The sequence below is a fragment of the Phyllostomus discolor genome, chromosome 10 (genome assembly GCF_004126475.2).
Source record: "Phyllostomus discolor isolate MPI-MPIP mPhyDis1 chromosome 10, mPhyDis1.pri.v3, whole genome shotgun sequence".
Classification (NCBI taxonomy): Eukaryota; Metazoa; Chordata; class Mammalia; order Chiroptera; family Phyllostomidae; genus Phyllostomus; species Phyllostomus discolor.
In genome coordinates this window covers 1,157,115-1,172,681 of record NC_040912.2, presented here as the reverse complement: position 1 = coordinate 1,172,681, position 15,567 = coordinate 1,157,115, and the positions used below count along the sequence as shown (strand labels likewise).

At 61.9% G+C, this 15,567-nt stretch overlaps 1 protein-coding gene across 1 annotated transcript in view; it reads right to left on the bottom strand.

Moving 5' to 3' along the window:
* VWC2 (von Willebrand factor C domain containing 2) overlaps positions 1–2,908 on the bottom strand; it is a 41,045-nt gene extending 38,137 nt beyond the window's left edge. Inside the window, exons 1-2 of the mRNA XM_036010373.1 lie at positions 2,393–2,908; positions 405–1,214 (exon numbers count right to left, since the gene is read on the bottom strand). Of these exons, the coding sequence (XP_035866266.1) occupies positions 405–1,094 (690 nt within the window). The 5' untranslated portion in view covers positions 1,095–1,214; positions 2,393–2,908. The remainder of the gene's footprint in view (positions 1–404; positions 1,215–2,392) is intronic.
* Positions 2,909–15,567: the final 12,659 nt, after the last annotated feature.

Here is a 15,567-nt window from a genome sequence, read left to right as displayed (position 1 = left end):
TGATTGGCTATTGACTTAAGACTATGTCCCAAATGATGGGGCCGCCGGTGGGCCTGTGTCTGAAAGGAGGTCGGGCGTTTCAAAGGCCGCCCTTCCAAACCGGAGCGGGTCCCTCCCGCCGAAGTGCTGCTGAGAGGAGGTGGGGCCGCCCCTTCGGAGCCGCGGGCCGCCTCCAGGGAAACCCTTCCACCCGGAAGGCAGAGGAGCAATAAGGGCGAGCGGCCGGTTGCTTCAGATCACCTCCGCGCGCAGACGGAGAGGCCGCATTAGGGGGACCAGGCACAGCGCCGCCCCCCCTGGGGGGCCGAGAGCGCCTCTTCTCCACGGAGAGGGCACAGGGCTCTCCCGGCGGCCTCAACCCCGACCCCCCGAGGTGCCAGGTCGCCCGGGCGCGGGCCTCTTACCACGAACTCCTCCAGAGTCTGGTAGGTCTTGCCCCGGAACTCGCAGTGGTTCCTCCTCTCCTTGCACTGCGGACAGCACTGGCTGGTGTCCACGCGGACGCAGCGCGGGTGCAGCCGCGGGCACTCGGGCTGCGCGCACAGCGGCCCCTCCTCGGTGCACAGGCACGGGCAGGCCGACGGGCCCGGCGCGAACTTCTCCCCGATGGCGTACACGAAGCCGCTTTCGTCCACGCAGCCCTTGCCGCGGTAGTCCGGGTACGCGTACTCCTCCGGCGGCTCCGTCGCAGGCGCGGAGTCCGGGCCGGCCGAGTCCTGGGCGGCGGCGGCGGCAGCGGCGGGCGGCTCCTCCTGCGGGGTGTCCCCGCGGGGCCGGATCTGCAGGTCCCCGGCCTTGGCGCCCGCGCCCTGGGCGGCCCAGGCCTGCTTCTGCTTGCTCCACGCCTCCCGGCCGGCGAGCCCGCGGCCGCCCTTGCTCTTCCAGTCCCGGCCGCCGCCGCCGCCCTCGTCCCTCGCCGGGCGCCCGAGCTCGCTCACCCGCCCCGGGCTGTCCCGAGACGCGTGCTCGCGCTTCTCCTGGCCCGGCTGCTCCGGCGCCTGGGCCAGCTTCTCCAGCGGGATGCTCGGACTGCACAGAGCCACCATCAGGCAGCAGGTGACCAGGAGGGAACTGGACAGCGCGCCAACTGCCATCGCAGTGGAGCCGGGCGTCCCTACCACGTCCCGGCGGGCGGGCGGGCGGGGAGCGCGGCCGAGGGGCGAGTCGCATTCACGGCCCGGGGGCGCGCCGCCGCCAGTCGGGAGCCGCCGTCCCTGTGGAGAGAACAGCAGCACAGCTGAGCCCCGCGGCCCGCGCGCGCCCCGGCCCCCGCCCGGCCCGCGCCGCCCGGCTCCCGCAGCGCCCTAAGGAACGAGCGGGACCGTGCGGGCCCCGGCCGCATGCCCCGCGGGGGCTGCAAGCCCGGCGTCCGCGCCCAGCCGGGCTTCTTAAACGTCCCCGACTCGTGCAGACGGGCATGGAAGCGAAGTTCCAGGAAAACGCCCGCCGCAGTGTCTCTCCGGTAGTCGTGAGGAGCGGCGGAGACGGCCTGGGGCGGGTGGCGGAGCCGCGGGGACGCCGCGAGCCGGGGCCGCATGCCCCCCCGCCCCCACCCACACATCTCGGATAGAACCACGTAACTCAGGCGCCCAGGTTGCCCCTCCATAGGTTCTGGCCACAATCCCCAAAAGTTACCAAGTGGAGAACGCCGCTGTGGAGCTGGACACGCACGACCGTGCTGGGAGCTGAGCAGGACCCCCACTCCACCCCAGGGATGGGGGAGGGGGTTAAACAAAGCTGCCAGGACCCCCTGAGTCATTTCCAACAACTTTTTAAGTGCTTTCCGCCCCCCTCCCAGGCCCCCCTTCCCCGGAGGGTGTTGGGGATTCCAAAGACTCGGTTCCCCACTGGCCACAGCGCCCCGCCGGCTGCTCGGCGACTCAGGCGGGAGGAGAGACTCCTCGCGGGCCGCAGTGCTCTGTCTCCCAATTGCTTCGTACCCAGGAGGGGGTCAGGGCGCTACAGTTTGCGGTGGGGGAGGCTGGGGGTGGGGAAGCAGGGGCGGGGGCGAGCCCCACTCACTACCCCTGTCCCCAGAGCCTTTCCAGATCCCAAAGTTTCTGCAGCCCAAGGGGTCCAGAGAACCCAAGATACCTCAGGGTGCAGGCAACCCAGCCACCCCGTACCTCCCCTTGCAACCCCACCCCCCAAATTCGGTGAGCTCCGCTGTCTCCCTCCCCCTCACCGGGTCTCCACTAGGGTTCCGGTCATCTGCGTCCTCCCCTCATCCCCAGGCCAGGCCCGGTGGACCTCAGCCCTGGGTGAATCACCCGTATTTACCGACTTGGGGAGGGAGAAGCTTCCCCGAGCTGCACGGAGCCCAAACGGAGCCCTGGGAGTGGACACCCCGCGTGCACCCTCATCCCTGGGGCCGGGCGCCCAGCCTACGTACATGATCGCAGGGCGCCGACCGGACTCCGGGCTCGCGGCGGACGCGGAGGGAGCAGCGGAGCGCGCGGCCCCGGGGCGCTGGCGCCCATCCTCCGGGCAGCTGGGGACCCGCGCGGGGCGCACCACGGAGGGCGCAGCCCCACCTGCGCGCTCCGCCCGGCGCGTGCACCGGGCTAGGGCGTCTCCGCGGGCTTGCTCATCGCGCTGCCCGCGGCCAGCAGCGGCTGCCCAACCAGCGTCAGAGCCCGCGCCGCCCTCCGCGGCTCATCCCGGGGTCTCGTCCCCGCGTCTCCGCGACGAAGCGCTCGCTCCCTGGGACAGCCGCGGCTTGACTTCGCCACTCCCCTCCGGCAGGTGCGGGGAGCTCTCGGGACCAGGCAGCGGGGAAGCCCGGCGGCGGCGGCGGCGGCGGCGCGCTCGCGGCAGCGGAGACGCCCGGAGCGCGGCGGCCGAGTAGCGATGAGGCCGGCCCGGGAGACCGCGCGCCCGTCTCGCCTGCTGCAGCCGCCTCCCGCCCGGCGCGCGCCCCGCTCCCTCCGCCGCTGAGGCCGCGCCGCCTGGAATTCGGGAGACTTCCCACCCACTTGCTCCCCGTGCTGGAGGCACAACCTACCTGTCACGCTCGCGCGCGGCCGCGCCCCCCACTCCGCGGCCGGCCGCCAGCCCGACCACGGCTGCCATTCTCGTCCCGTCCCTGTCACTCATTCACTTTCCACTGGACCTTTCATCAGCGCTCCCTGCCCCGCCTTTCTTTTCTTTTTTTTCCTCTAATTTTTTTTCTTCATAATCGGGCCCCTCCGGCTCTCCACCCTGTGGACAGCTCGGTTTTGCCCAGGACGCTGCTGGAAAACCGAACCAGTGTGCCCAGTGTGGAATTCGAAGGCCGCGCCAGTGAGCAGACAGCGGGGAGCTTTCTCCTCTTTACCTTCACGAACCCGGAGGCATGGACGTGGGAGAGTAAGACACTCATACAAGATCCGCGCAGCGTCCTTCCTGGAGATCCGCGCACCTCTCCTGCCCCTCCGGCCTCCCCCGGCTGCTCACTGGCCCTTCCGCCGCAAACAGGAACGCCAGGGACTAACTTTGTTCCCGAGCCCGGCCGTGCACAGAAGCCTGTGTGTTCAGGTCGGTTTTGACTCTTGATCTTGGTCGGAGAATGTGCTCCTTTTCTTGGACAAAGGGAAGAGAAGTGGCTGTTCGCGTCAACCCCTAAGTGGCATTTTTGTGGGGATGTCTGCCCCCGGGGCCCTGGTTCCTGCCAACGCCATCCTGGAAGCACTGGAAATGCTCAGGCGCATGACAACAAGGGGATCGTATGCCACAGGCTCAGGCCCCGGGTTGTGGGGGTGTGTTGAAACCAACCCCTCTCCCCCACCCACCTCATAACGAGTAAACCAGATTTCCGGGAGGTGCTGGAGAGGACAGGGAGGCCGCAGGAAACTGGGGGAGAAGCTGCCCCCCCTAAACATCACATAGACCTGAGACAGAGAGACAGAGGGGGAGAGAGAGAGCCCCAGGGCTGGTGCAGGGTTTCCGTGCGGTTTGCAGCCCTCGGCCTCTGCAGTCCTCGCTCTTTCTTCCTGCCCCCCCCCCTAGGCCAGGGACAGGCCCCACTGACCCTACTGTGTCTGACACTGGTCTCCCCAGCTTCCCCGTTCTCCAGAGCCCGCATGACTTCCCTCCTAAGGACACAGGCCAGCGGGGGGGCGGGGGGGTTGGGGTGACGGGACAGGCAGGCTGTGCACCCTGGAGGTCGGCTCCTGGGGCTTCATCGTGTCCACGTGTCTGCACCAGCCCCACCTACGGCAGGGCCCAGCCTGTGCTCCCCACGGAACGGGGCACACCACGTGCACACTGGCGTGAAGGAGGGAGGGTCCCCCCGTGGAAGATGCCCCAGAGCCGGAAGAAGGAGGAGGGGCAGGTTGTCCTGGGAGGGAGGCCTGAGACAGGATGCTGGGGTGGGAGCCACATGGGAGGATGGGGTTGGAGGGCGGCAGGAGGGAAGTCATGCCGGGGTCCGTGGGTCTGCCACTGGAGGCAGGACCCGAGGCCGTGGGCAGAGGGCACGTGTGGGGCTGGAGCGTGAGTAGAGAGGAGGCTGCAATGAGGTGTGGAATGAGGTGAGGAGACTGAAACGAGAAACGGGGCCTCGTGGGGCCTGGAAGGCAGATGCAGGGAGGCAACGAGCACCCCGTGCCTTTTCTGCCTGCGCACGCGGAGGACTGGGGGTGGGGGAGGGGCAGAGGAGCTTCTGGGGACTTCCGGGGCCCTGCGTCCCAGGTGCCGTCTTCGGAGGTGCTGGGGGAAGACACAGAGCCCCCTGTGCTGTGCCCGCAGACTGTGGGTCGCTGGGGCCCGAGGCCTGGATGGCATTGCTTCCGCTTAGTTCCCACCTTCGGGAAAGCTGCCTTCGACTTGAATTCTGAACTCGGTCCAGGGAAAAAGAAGAGCCGTGAAACCTTGTCTTGTGGGGGCCGAGGAAGTCAAAGCCTTTCCACCTGCAGTCAAGGCTCAGCAGGACTGTGGTGGCTCGTGCGGAAGGCGCATCAGGAGCTCAACCTAACGGGCGAAGAAGCCGCCTTCGGTGCCTGGGCGGCCTTTGTGCATGTACTCCGAGCAGGCCGGGCTCTTGCGGGGCACGGCTCTGGGGCGCGTGAGGCTGCCGCTGGGCAGAGGCAGCTCCGTTCCAGCTTAAGGTCCACCCCCCCTCCCTACAAGCCCATGCTCCAGAGCGTTTGTAAGACAGCGCTGCACACACGTAGTTCTCTCTCTCGCCTTCTGTGCCCCAGCCCCCTTGCCTGAAGTCACTCCTGGACACGCAGCCTGCCCCTCCTGTGCCCGCCCAGCCTGCAGCCAGGCCACGGCGAGTGCCCATCAGACGATTCAGAGAAGAGACACAAGCCGCAGGGCACCAAGTGCTTCCCCCGCTCCCGCCTCTGTGGCCATCTCCCGCCCCGCCCCCCTCCAGGCCTGCTGATTGCGGAGCGAGGTCCTGCAAAGGCACTGAGCTCTCACTGAGCTCTCTCTCTCCCCCCGGCCCTCTCCAGGGTCTCCCAGGGCTCCCTCTCCCCGCTCTCCCCCAAGAGCGTGCGCACTTGGTCTCTCTCCAGCTAAGGAGAAACCCCTTTCTTCCAGCACCAAGTGTAAGGCGTCCTGGAGTGTCTCGGCTGTCTTGGGCCCGGAGCAATTCCCGTTCTGTTGCTCTGCCTGCGCCTTCTGCCTCCCAGTCACCCCCACTCTCCGGCCGTCTCCCAGAAAGTGCCCTTGCAGGGTTCCACCGAGGGACTCAGCGCCGGGCCCCCGCCGCTGGTCAGAGAGAGGTGACTCAGCCCACAGAGCGTGGCTGTGGGCACGGCTTCCCCGTTGGACACTTGAGGAGCTGGCCTCAGCTACCTCGTAGGAACCCTTATTTTATTCTTTACATCTAGCTATTCCATTTGGCCCTTGTTTTGCTGATCTTCGTTGGACCTTCCAGTGTGAGTTAAACTGCCAGCCGGTGTTTGCTTCATCCAGAGACTTAGTGACGAAACATACAGCCTCGAGGGCCCGCGGCCAAGCCGAGGACCGGGCAGCCCAATGGCACTCTGGACCCCAGGCGGAGTCCATTCCGTCTGGGCGTTCCCCAGACCTCCCACGGCTGCCGTCTGGACTCGCATCCGGGTCCCGTTGCTCCCTTCTGCCCCAGCGATGTTGTTCCCATTCGCTCATTCCAGGTTTTCTCGTTCACAGGCGTACAGTTGGCCCTCCGTGCCCAAGGGTTCTGCGCCCACATGGAGCCCACCGACTCCGGACGGAAAATATTCGGGAAGAACGTGGACGTGGTCGCTGCCGTGGGCTCTGGAGTCAGGCCTGGCACATTCGCCGCCACGGTGTGCCTGTGTGCAGTGACAGCTCCTCACGTGGGGTGGACACTGTCGTAGGTATTGCAGGGACCTAGGGGTACTTCGAGGGTGCGGGAGGGTGTGAGCGATCCGCACACACTGCACTACTCTGTGTGAGGGACTTGCGCGCCCACACACCCGGTCTTGGCGGGGCAGGTGGTGTCCTGGAAGCAACCTTCCACGGATCTTGGGGCGGCCGTCCCAATTCCAATGGGGGTCGCGTGCAGGCAACTGCGTGTAGATGGCTGTGGCTATAAATAAAGGTTTGCCACCCAGTATCCATTCTCTTTCTTCAGACAACAGACACTGAGCTAACCTTCCACCAGAGAACCAAATCCTCGTCCATTCTCAGCCACCTGCTCCTCGGCCAGAGTGGGACGGGTCAGCGCGCCCTGTCCGGCCAGCGCCACAGTCGCCTGGCCACAGGGGAGGGCGAGGGTCTCTCAAGGGATCGTATCGCCGCAGTGAGTCAGACCTGGGACTTCTGCTCGAGCCCCCTGAGAACAGAGTTTCCTTCTCCGGGTTTGTAAACATACTAAGGCTGGACCTTCCGGGGGCGTGGAGACCCGCAGACTCTACCTGGGGCGGCGGCGGCAGCACAGAAGGAAACAGAACCAAGACGCAAGGACGAACTCCAGAAGACACCGCAGCAGGGCCCAAGAAGGCTCCCCACGCTGTCCTCCATCGCCAGAGCGAGCCCAGGTCTTTATGTCGCCTTCTGCCCAAGCCGGTGTGAATTGGAGTTCTCTGTGACTTGAGGACTCAAAAGCCCTGACCAACAAACTAACTCATTGATGGAATCCAGTGACGTCACAGCTCAGATCGTGGCCCCGAGTGTGGCTGCAGACCCCACAGCCCCGCCGTGATGCTTAGACTGCAAGTGGCTTTTGTCCTGCACTCAGAGGCCTCCAGAGCGCTCCCTCCCCGGGAGCTGAAGGCCCTGCTCTTTCTGCACAAGAATCCCTTTCATGCCGCCCCGGCACAGCCGCCCTGGGCGCCCGGAGGCAGAGCCGCTCCTGAATTGTGCGAAGAGCCTCCGTTGCCAGCTCAGCGCCGCGTTGCTGGCAGCCCAGCCGCCAATCAAGGCTCCTGGGCCCCGTCCAGCCCGAGCGCCATTTAGAGACACGCAGCACGGCCTGCCCTGGATGCCGCTCTGATCCCTGCAAAAGCTGGAGATAGCCTCGCAGACCCGCAGTGTTTGCTTAACTTCTTCCTATTGTCCTTTTATTTAAATGTGCGCAAACACGACGCGGTGCAAATACTTTCAGACGACTGTCAGAGACATTTACAGATCAGATAAGAGAGGAGCCACGAGACCGAGGGCACGGGGGTTAACCCTGTGACTTCCAGGGCACTGAGCAGCTCGCCGCCGCGTGGGGGACCGTGTCTGCACTGGGGGGAGGGGGCGAGTGAAGACCCACTGTTGTTCCCTGTCGGGCCTGCGAGGGTTGAGGTGGTGCTAGGGGCCGGGTCCGCATCCCGCTGGCCAGCGTCAGCCAGAGGGGACGCAGTCGCTTTGTGGTTCCCCCGTAGGTGGTCATCCGAGGGTCTGTGGCACGCTTGTGTCACTGCCAGCCAACTCTACTTCATTGACGACAGATTGCACAGCTTTTGCACACTTCGATGAATCTCGACAAACGTCCATGCTCATGTCACCGACACACAGGTCGAGGCCCACGCACTGTTCCATTCCAGAAAGCCCATCATTAACCCTTATGGGGGATCCCTCGCCTGCCCCGCCCACGCAGTCCCCGAAAGCCCTTTTCTCGGGCTGGTTTAGGGCTTCCGGCGCGTGGCTTCCTCACGCCCTGCCCGTGACCCTTTGTGTCCACGCCCTCGTGAACCGCACAGTTTCTGAGACGCCCACCCGCATTCTTCCCACCGGAGACCGCTCGCTCCGACCTGCGGAGCGGGGCCCAGCGCTGGCCCTTCCCCCCCTCCGTCTGTTCTCCGTTCACCCGGCTGTTTCTGGCCCTCGGAATGGGAGCTGCTCAGAGCATTTCTGTACCAGACTTGTTGTGGGTGTCGGTCTCCGTGGTTTGAGAAGTAGCACGTCTGGGTCTGTGGCGAGTGCGTGGGGAACTCTGTCAGACATCACCTTCCAAAGTGGTTGTGAGCATTCCCCGCTTCGGCCAGCGCCGTGCGAGCCTCCTGCTGTCCGCGTCCTTGTCCACACTGCCGTGCCCGTCGTTTTGTTCTGTGAGTTCCAGCCGCCCCAGTGGCTGTGACGTGGGTCTCGGCGTGGGTTTGACCTGCGTCTCCCCTTAGCACTCAGCGGTGCTGGGCCCGTTCTCACGCGCTCTTGGCCTTTGGTCTGTCTCGTGTTTGGAAGTCTGTTTTCCATGGCCCTTTTTTAATTGGTTGTTTACCTTTCCTTATTGTTTCTGGAGTTTGTACCTTTTTTTTGTAGCATTCCCCCCATACCGGACTTGTGCCTATTTTCTCCCATTTTCATTCTTTTCCAAGAGTTTAAAAAGCTTGCTTTTTTCATTTTAACAATGAGATGAAAACAAAGGTGTCTAAGTCCATGTTTTCATTTTTAAACAGTCTCTTGGGAAGCGATAATTTTAAATCTTTCATAAATTCCAACTTAACAAATGTCTGTGTTGTTCATTAGTGCTTTGTGTGCGTGCGTGTGCTTCCTGAGGCGTCCGCACGAACTCCACGGCTGAGAACGGTTGTTCCACGCTTTCTTGCTGAGGCTTCATAGTTTCCGTTTCTGTGTTTAGTTTCATGAGTGAGTTCAAGGCAGTTTTATGGTTTATCCCAAGCTAGAGGTCAAGGTTATTTCATTCCAGAGAGCCTGGCTTTTCCAGCACCGTTGCTGGAGCCGTTGTCAGAGGTTGGCAGAGTTCTGTCGGCCCTGGGGTCCGAGCTGGGGGTCTCCGGTCGGCTCTGTGGATGCACCCGGACACCCTGCGGCGATCAGGCCGCACCCTCCCGGCAGGGCCCACGGGCTAAAGAACTCCTGGGGGCTCCGGCCATCTCTGCCTGTGCATTTTCGGCAGTGTCGGAGGTGACACGCCGGCCCGGAGATTTACCAGCCGTGTGCGGCGTGGTTTCTCCTCACCCAGCTCACGGCCTTCCTCTGGCTGACCGCCCCCCCCCCCCCCCCCCGCCTGCCGACGCCGGCTCCGTAAGGCGCAGAGGGTGCCGGAGCCCTCGGCCAGCAGACGGGCTCGTCCTCAGGGACTTGAGTTCTTCCCAATCTCTCTGCATCCACAGCTCCTCAGTGAAAGTTTTAAAACTTGGCCTTTGACATTGTCCTGCTACAATGGCAGGGATCCCCCCCCCCAACCTGCTAAGTGCTAAGTGGATGTGGGACTGGCTTATATGATTTTTAATAATTATTGGAAACATGGAGGTAAAAACTGACATCAATGAGACACGCCTGAGATCCCCAAAGCGCAGGTCCTGGAGTGCATGGCCCATCACGGCAGTTTGGGCGGTGGGCTTCAGAAGGGACATGGCCCCTCCTGTGGGCCTTTGCACAGACGCCAGGAGGGCCCGGGGGCCAGGGCTGGCCACCGCCCGGGAGAGGGCAGCAGGGATTCTTATCTCGGCCTCTTCCCGCTTGCGATCGCTCCGCCAGTACCCAGACTGCTCCGGGAGACACACTTACGCTGAAAACACTGTTCGCTGTCTGTCCGAAATCCAGGTCTAACCGGGAACCCTCCATCTCCACTCGCAAACCCTGGCAGCCCGACTTCCACTGCGGTAACACCGACTCTATTGATGTGAAGACTTCCTGTGAGAAAACCTCACAACGGGTTTTCTCTTTTTACCAAGTCAAATGGTTAAAAAAACCCGAGTTTTTAATACTCCACCCTCGTATGGGATCAGAGCGCTGCAGACCAAGATGTGTGATGTGTGCAAATCATTCTGTGATCCCGGGTTCCGAGGAGAGGACCCGAGCCCACGTTTCATGGAATTAGAATTTCTTTTATTACGTTGCGATGTCCTGAGGGAAGGGACACGCTCCTTTGACTGATATTAAAAATATTCCGAGGGCACTTAAGGAGCGTTCCAGAGGACAGCTGGGAAGCACTGCGTCAGAAAATAATCAGCAATCACGTGGCCGCCCGAGAGAAGCTCCGCACTTTTTCCGGCATCGCTTTCACGCTCTGTGTGGACGTGAGATGTGTGTGTGTCTGTAATATTTGTAGATTGTGCCTCCGACTGCCGCAGTCGCCTGTCGCCACGGCCAGAGAGGCGGTCACAGCAGCCGCTCCTGCAGCAGCTGCGCGGCGGCGAGACGTGCTAACCGCGCGCGCAGGTTCACGCACGTCCGCGTCCTGCAGGCCTGGGGTTCCCTCTTCTCACCTCTGCTCCTTCCCTGCGGCTCTGCCGTGACCTCCCTGCAGGAGCTCGCTTCGGCCTGCACTTGGTCGCCTTCGGGGCGGCAAGGGAGGGGCGGCGAGCACCGGTCTCCGAGAGCTGGTCCGCGTGAACTCACAGGGGCTCCAGCGCCCACTGGCGGTGTCGCTGCGGGACCGGCCCGGAGCGCCGCGCCGGAGCGGGCCAGGCCTCACAGCGCGGCAGGGCAGGTCCGGGCAGACCGGGGGGGGGGGGAGCCAGTGCTCACGTGCAAGCAGAGAGCATGGGGGTTAACTTCCCTCCCCCCTCCCCCCTTTTCCATTGGCCAGTGGGTCACCCCGAAGCAGCCGGGGTGTTGTAGCGTGGGACTGTGATCACTTGAACCGCCGCCGTCTGGTGGCGCCCAGGACCCGGTCCTTCTCCCCGTGGTCCGTCCACTGCGGGCGCCCCCAGGCTCGGGTCGGGCTCTGCCGCAGGGCATTCTGGGAGCAGCCCCCAGGCCCAGGTCTGGCTCTGCTGCAGCGCGTTCATCGCGGCTGTGCCTGACTTGATGCAGAACGTGGCTAGCCGACGGGGACCAGAGGTGCATCCGTGGGGAGCTCCCAGTCCAAGGCCACCAGCCCCGCAGCACCTCCTCCCGCTCACCCAGTGCGGATCGCTCCCTCTCCGTGCACTTGACGCCTTTTCTGCGGCCGCTTCTGCAGCCGGCGAAGTGCTCCCCACGCGTGACGGAGCTCCCTGAAGGAAGGTTTGTTTGCAGACCGGGCCTCGTTCCTCGTTCCACAGCAAAGCCCGCGTGGTCGGGGTCCTTACCGGCTTCCTCCCGTTTCTCTTGCGGATCCCAGAAGATCGCCACTGCACAGAAGACTTGCAGATGGTTTCAGTGAATCGATTCATTTACTAAAATACAAAGCGCTCACCCACACAGTCTCCCAAGGCCCTTTGCCACTTAATGTCCTCAGAAGTCCATTGTTATTGATGGAGCTTCTTCTCTAGCCTCCGGCTAAAAAAATTTAATTTATGGCATACTGAAAGCAGAAGTTATTTAAAATGATATGCTGTTTTATTTATCACAAGGAGAGCCTTGCTTTCTGAGAAAAAATGTAGATTAGTGGCGGCACAGATTTATTATATTTGTATATGCATATAAGCCTGGCAGAACATAAACCAATACATTCGTAATGCTTCTTTATGGAAAACGGAATTCTCCGTGACTTCTCTCAGGTTTGTTGACTTGTGTTTCCTATTCTTGTGCCATGACTGGATTTCTTGGGTTTTTGTGTTTTGTTTTGTTTTTTTTAAGGGGAAAAAAGGAAATGTGACAGCTGAAGCACAACGCTGATAGCAGTGCCGTTATCGGGGGCACCCCCCCGGTTTTCGGGGTGTGAGAAGCTGCCGCCAGGGGGTGGGCGGTGGGCGGAGCAGAGGCGGAACTCCCTGCCAGGGTGAGAGTGGCAGACCTGCAAGACCTTTCTCCACTGAAAGGCGGCTCTGCACGGGGGGCTGGCGCCTCTCCCACGCTGCCCGCCGCACAAAGGAAACCCTGGAGCCAGCCCTGACCTCACCCAACCCTGCAAGCAAGGAGAGCCGGCCTTTGGAAAGCTCCGGGAGTTGCCCGTGTGTGAGCCAGAAGTGTGTTTCCGCAGGGAACGCAGTCGACGCGGGCATGAGGCGCAGAGGAGCCTCACGTGCTCCAGGCTGCGACTGTGCGTTTCTGGGCCGTCCACTGTCCTCGCTCGCCGTGGCTCTGACCGCGTTAGCAGTGGGTTCACACAAACACCTTCGGCGTCGGCGAGTCGACTTTGTGTCCCCGGATTCCTGCTCTGATCTGCTTCTGCTCTTCCCTCTCGTCCCCTCGGCTCCCCTCTCGTCGCACGTCCCGTTCCTAGTCCTTGTGGTCAGGCTTTCTTCACTTACCAGCAAGCGTTTCTGACACCGAACTTGACTTTTCCTTTTAAAGTTCATTGGGGAGAGCGCTGGCTGGTGTGGCTCAGTGGACTGAGCACTGGTCTGCAAACCAAAGGGTCGCTGGTTCGATTCCCAGTCAGGGCACATGCCTGGGTTACGGGCCAGGTCCCCAGTAGGGGGCGCATGAGAGGCAACCAGACTTTGGTGTTTCTCTCCCTCTCTTTCTCCCCCCTTCCCCTCTCTCTAAAAATAAATAAAATCCTTGAAGTTCATTGGGTAGAAATATTCATTATTTTTCAAATGTAAATATTTTTAAATTGCTTTTGATTTCTTTTTTGACCTATGAGTTGTCTAACACGGCTTTTACATTTTTGAAATATATAGACTTTCTCTCTTTATCTGTTGCTGTGTCCATGTCGTAAAATATTACGTACTGCTTCAGATATTTAGTGAGGATTGTTTCAGGGGTCGTGTAGGTAATCTTCAGCAGAAAGCAGCAGTCGGGAGCATCCGCATGGGTATCTCGAGTTTATGTAACAGTCGGTCACACATCCGGAATGTAACGTGTCAAAATGACGCAGGGGCTCTCTCCGAGGTGATATGTCATTGATTTAAAACGTCTCTCACACTTTCCTATTTCCTCATTTTGAACAATGATCATGTTTTTTAATTGTCAGGACTGAAAAATAAAGTTTTATTTGAAAATGCAAAGGCCCTCCAGCTGTCTTCCTGAAAGCTTGAACACCAGGGGGCGCTCTGCTTGTGGCCACCATTCTTGCCCTCAGGGCCACGCTCAGCAGCCTGTGGCCCAGATGCTGCCTGGAGCCCCCACCCCAGCTCCTGCCCTGCACCAGCTGACCCCGACCAGTGACGTCTGCCAGTTTCCCTGTCACCAGCATCCTCCTGGTGGCCCTGCGCTGCCTTCCTGGGTCCCAGTGAGCTGGGCAGGCCCCTTCAGGTTCTCCTGAAACCCTTCCTGACACCTTTCGGGGCCCAGCCTGTCTCGAGACCACCGCCGGGGTGTCCTTGGCTGCCACGCACAGCCCCCGCTCTCCCTGCGCGGCCTCGCTGCTGCTGGCTCACCTCCATGCAGGCGGCCGGCCAGGGAGAGCGGAGCCCGGCGGCGCCTCTGGCACGGCCCGCTCACTGGCCGCAGGGAGGAAAATTGATTTTCCCGTTCACGAGGAAACCTCATGGCGGCAGCCACGCTTCAGTCGAAGGCAAAATCAGAAACACAGCGAGCGGAGCCGCAGACCGGAAGAGCAAGCTCTGCGCCGCCTGCTGGGTTCGGCCCCTCACGTAACTCAAGGACGTTTAATGGGCTTCCAGGGCATCGCTCCCTTTCACCGTCCCGAGGACTCCAACGGGTGCTGCGGTACATCGCAGACTGCCTGGGCCGCCGGCGATGCCTCAGATGTCGGAATGCTGAGGACGTGAACTCGGAGCCCACGGGCATCCGCTGACACCGGGATTCACGTCCCACCCGAACCTGAACTCGCTCCCGGGGGCAGCCCCTCCCGGCCCCCTGCACACCTTTCTCCCCAGCAGCCCCTCCTCCCCAGGCCTCTGCGGCAACGGTCTCCGAGTTTCCTTACTGCCCAGGGACCCTGACCTTTCCCCTTGGAGCCACGTGACCTGGAGCTTCATTGGCGACAGCACTTGTTTCCGTGGGTACCAGCCGCTCCAGGTCCAGTGTAGCCCGGTGCCCCTCCCACTCAGCTGTGCCTACAGTGCACTTCAGAGGACTCCCCCCATGGGCATCTGGGTCATGGACCCCTTGACTGGCATCTGACAAGGTTCTCACCCCCTGCAGACCAGGTGTGGAATGCAGTGCCCCCACCTCTCAGCCCCACACCCCCCCGGAAGGGCAGCCACCGCCCCGGCCTTTGCTCTCCCGGGTGCATATCCGTTTGCACCCATTTCTCATCTAGGCAGAAGGTAAATACTCTGTTGAATCTGAATCTTGCTTACGTCTCCAACAGCCATAAGACGTTGCACTACCGTTGTTATTCTTCATATAAAACTAAGTTAGCACATATTGTGAGCTCTGTCAATCCTATCAGAAAAAAACTCAAGGGGAATCAGAAAAGGGTTAAGGAAACTCGATCATCACCCGACGGGCGGCCTGTCCCAAGGCCCCGCCCGGGACGGATCTGTGCCGGGCTGTAACCACCGAGCCTGAGGCTCCGGTGGCGGCTGTTCCCTCCACACGGCCCGTGGGCATCGCACGCTGGGGGCGCTTCCTTCCGAGCCCCGCGGACCGCATCCCAGGTCTCCCCAGAGACGCGGACCAGGAGCATCGCTGACTTTTTCCCCAGATGGACTGGTGCACTCACCTGCAGTCCAAAGCCATCAATAACCTTTATGTGATTTTGGTGGAGTTTTTTCTTTGAAAGAAGTGGTTCCATGCTTCATCCGTCACTAATGTCAGTCTCCATCAGACTGAACAGGCACGTCCCGTTCAGCAGCTGACGCCGGGTCGGACCTGCAACGTGGAGTGCCCCCGTGCCGGAGCCGCGGGGAAGCGGGTCCCAGACTCAGAGGGACGGAAATCCACTCCTCTCCAGCACTGAGTTCGAGTCCTGTTTCCATTGTGCCAGCTTCTACCTCGCTCCGGCCACTTTCTGACCGCACGTGCGGAGGCCCTGCCCTCTCGCTATCAGGCTCTCGAAGACCTCCTTCGCTGGCTCCAGGCACCAGCCCTCCACGCAGCCACTTCTGCCGCTGGTCCAAGCCCTTCCCCGGCGTTCGGGGCAGGGATGGCTGAGTGGCCTGCTCAGCCTCCCATGAAAACACCAAGGAGAAGGGGCCTTGAGAAAAACCCGGCAACTCCCTGGAGGGAAGGCTCCTTCCCCAGGGGGAACTGACCAAGGGTCCCCGTTTTTCACCTCTTACTCTGCCATTTGAAGCTTTCTGAAACAGAATTATTGTCAGTGGGATCACTGGTGTTGTGAGGAAGGTGGCATGGCCGGCCCTTGGCCAGGAGGGCTGGTGCAAACAGGTCCCAGTAGGCTGTCGGGCTCGGAGGACCCAGTGAGCCCGGCTGGGCTTGGCCCTGGAGCACCCTCCC